At 36.6% G+C, this 3,901-nt stretch overlaps 1 protein-coding gene across 1 annotated transcript; it reads left to right on the plus strand.

The window, feature by feature from the left end:
- Window positions 1–404: 404 nt before the first annotated feature.
- Window positions 405–2,251, plus strand: LOC107728608 (interleukin-10-like). Its single transcript, XM_016538841.1, has 5 exons — window positions 405–572; window positions 726–782; window positions 1,024–1,179; window positions 1,633–1,695; window positions 1,823–2,251. Exons 1-5 carry the CDS (start codon window positions 405–407, stop codon window positions 1,916–1,918), a joined length of 540 nt encoding a protein of 179 aa, XP_016394327.1. The 3' UTR covers window positions 1,919–2,251.
- Window positions 2,252–3,901: the final 1,650 nt, after the last annotated feature.

The following is a 3,901-nucleotide window of genomic DNA, read 5'->3' on the forward strand; positions in this document are numbered from 1 at the left end:
GAAATTGTTTATTTTTAATTACTATTTAAGTTCATTATTTCTCCATTTTCCAAAATTAATTTACACAGATAGATAGATAGATAGATAGATAGATAGATAACAGCTTCTAGAAAATAAACACATTTTATTGCTGACATCAGCTTGAATTAACCATCCTAGTTAAATTTTCCTTTAACTTCTTTATTCCAAAAACAGAAGAAAAAAAATGGTTTGTGCACAAGGTGATGACACAGTGTAAGACAAATTTCCTGTAAGTCAACACCCACCCACCCCCCACCCCAGCAAGCTAGGATTTTTCTGGGGTATAAAATAAAGGCACCCCAAAGCTCTTCGTTACATCTCCTCTTTTGAGGGCTGAATATCAAGAAGAAAAAAAAACAAGAAGAAAGAAAGAGGATTGAAGAATGGTTTTCACTGGAGTCATCCTTTCTGCTCTGGTTATGTTTCTGCTTTCTGACAGTGCTCAGTGCAGAAGAGTCGACTGCAAGTCTGGCTGTTGCTCATTTGTGGAGGGCTTTCCAGTGAGACTGAAGGAGCTCCGGTCTGCATACAGACAAATACAGAGGTTTTATGTAAGTATATTTAGACTGATTTCCAGCTCAGATACACTGAGTTAAGTCTTAGCCTTGCAGATCCCAATCTGCAAGGTATTTCTGCTTTTTTCATGCTATATTGAGTTTTGAGGTTCTCTCTAACAGGATTTTGTTTACATTTGTTCTACTCAGGAGTCCAATGATGACTTGGAACCATTACTGAACGAAAACGTGCAACAGAACATCAATGTAAGTACCAAACTCATTCATTTACTCCCACAGTAGTATAGCAGCAATTATTCAAATTTAAAATTAGCAACATCAGAAGTAATCATACTGAAACCGAAGGTTTTGTGCAAGACGTGTGCAAACCAAACTAAAATCTCGCCAAACATCTTGCATCTGCACATTGCTACAGCGGTGGCAAAGTGTGATAACTGTGGGTGTCTGAAACTGCTCATAAAGGATAAATCTCATATATGATCCACAGAGTCCTTATGGATGTCACGTCATGAACGAGATCCTGCGCTTCTACTTGGACACCATTCTGCCAACAGCTGTCCAGAAGGACCACTTGCACTCAAAAACACCAATCGACTCCATAGGAAATATATTTCAGGATCTCAAGCGGGATATACTGAAATGTGTAAGTCTGTCTTTTAATTATTAACATATAAGTTTAAAGGATGATACATTACTTTCACAATCAGAGTAAACTATTCTGTCTTGGTGTCAAACACATCTTAAACAAGCCACAATCCCTCTAAAACCAGCTGACTTACCTGCCCAACCAGGCTGGAAGAGCAGTAAACCAGTTAAGCTGGTGTTTTTTTTAAGCAGTGAACTGATTAAAATTATGTTGCTAAAGTTAGGATGTTATGATGGTGACCGTTATTTTTTTGAAAAACGTAGTTCAGGCATCTTGAGGATGTCGAAATAGTGCACATATGGAGAAAGCCTATGTGGCTTTTTATTGGCAAGAGCTATTGCAAATCGACCAAAATACCTAGTGCTTGTTGTGCAATGATATGGTGAGGCAAAGAAGGTGTCTTTAACATTGCAAACTACATGAAATAACACACATCTCTCTATGTTACAGAGGAATTACTTTTCTTGCCAAAATCCCTTTGAGTTCGCCAGCATAAAGAACTCATATGAAAAGGTAAGTCTTATACAGCAACTTAATGCTAATAAGAGTAACATGTTACACCATCAAAACTCTCTTCTACTCTTATTCAATTATGTTTGGAAAGTTATTCCAAAGGTTGACAACATCTTTTTCTCTTTAGATGAAGGAAAAGGGTGTTTATAAAGCCATGGGAGAGCTTGATATGCTCTTTAAGTACATCGAGCAGTATTTGGCATCAAAGAGAGTCAAGCACTAATAGGATGTCACTGTGGATTAGATGGTGGCCATCAAGTCTGAATAATCTGAAAAGGAACAATGGACAGATCAAGCACATACTGTAGGATATGGCACAAATGGACTTCATCCTTTAACTTATCACTTGCACATCACCATTCCATCACACTACTTTATGATGCACTGGAATGCCTTCCCCTTCACCTTCAGTGTCTGGATGTCACAATGGCAATGTTTTAGGTTGAACTAAAACCATAAGATGTTGTTTAAGTCACATTGACTTAAATGAGGGTCATTTAAAAAAATTTGTTGCATTTTGCCAACTTGCTGAAATAACTTGAAACTATTGTGTAAATACTGCTATTTATGTCTTGTGAACTTTATTTATTTTTGTTACTTCATGTATTTCACTGTATTGTTCACTTATTTCTGATGCTTGTATTTAATTTGTTACAGAAACGTGTCATCAATAAATTATTGCAACTCAATAATTCAAAGACATTTCCTTTTTGGGTTAATGTGGTTATTTGTCTTCCTCGTGTTGACACGAGTTCATACTTGTCTTCTGTTTACTCACGCTATATGTAAAGCCTTGAGCGTAAATGTAGCCAAATCTACATTCTAAAATTACAAATCATTAAAACAGTGCTCCTGTGGCTTATCATTTAACACTATCATTTACAGGGTGTATCAAAGTGAGCTAGTAAGGGTTAAAACATGACTGTGCTAACCTCAAAACTGACCTAAATAGAGCAGTTACCAGCAGCTTAGCAGTCAGCCCTTTACTGTAATTGCAGAAATGCATGTCTCACCCTAATGAGATTAACTATGTAACAGCTAACATAGGCCGTGGAACTTTAAACCTGCAGCCGTGGTGTGAGCTACTGAGTAAGCAAAACAGTATGGGAACAAGACGCTAGTTTCAGTTGTGACAGAACGCCAAGCAAGGCCTGGGGTGGTTAGCTGGTTTGGGTAGCAGTTGAAATTGAAAGCTTTTGCAAAACAAAAGAGCAAAGAGTCATAAACTTGTGCATCTATCAACAGCAAACAATCATAGGCTGTGCATGAAACCTTGCAGGGTTTCTCTATAAAGGTACCTCCTAATGAAACTAGTCGCATACAGGCTTCCAAGGCACCAAAACATCAGGTCTTCTGATGCAGAACAGATTTAGAGAAATGTGTGGTGACTGCAATGCGTATTTCCTAGATACAGAATTGTAAAAGTTTTGTTTTTATTTTTTCCATTAACTAAATGCACATCACAAGAATTTAGCTGCCTTCAAAATTAGATGAAAGCTTTCCTGCTCTCCATGCACAACAATACGCACAACATTGCTACACACTAGGAGATGATGGGGTGGGCGATATGACCAAAATCTCATATCACGCTATGTGTCATTTTATTTCACGGTAACAATATTTATCATGATATAGTTATTCTTTATGGTATCAACATTTTTGGTACCATAGAAATGTCATAACTTGTCACCAATGTCAACATCACAAAAAACTAATACTAAACCAAAAGAAAAAAACAAAACTCAAGATCACTGAAGACAAATACAGTCAGCGATTAAAAAAAGAACAAGAAACTAATCACAATAGGGCAAAAAAACTACAGTAGAACAAATAAATAAGAAATGCTACATACATTGTATAAAGAAATCAAATGTATAAAAAAACTGTGTAAATTAAATATATATTTCCTCTTATTAAAGTTACAAAAGTGATTTAGTCAAGAGCAGTGAGAGATTTTCTATCTTTTGTTGTTTGATTAACATGAATGACTGCTGTCACTTTAAGAGCTGCCCGGATCTGATATACTGTTATACATGTGTTTTCAAGTTGTTTGCTTTCACTTAAGACCTAAATTACTGTGTTTATGAGGATACTTGCAAAGACGGGCATTTTGACACATACAGGTGTGTGTGTATTTAACTGTTAAAGGCCTATAAAGCGGCAAAAATAACTTGGTTCAATACTCCCGCGCTCTATGAGCACTGTC

The sequence above is a fragment of the Sinocyclocheilus rhinocerous genome, unplaced genomic scaffold, assembly GCF_001515625.1.
Source record: "Sinocyclocheilus rhinocerous isolate Xijiao unplaced genomic scaffold, SAMN03320098_v1.1 scaffold757, whole genome shotgun sequence".
NCBI classification, from domain to species: domain Eukaryota; kingdom Metazoa; phylum Chordata; class Actinopteri; order Cypriniformes; family Cyprinidae; genus Sinocyclocheilus; species Sinocyclocheilus rhinocerous.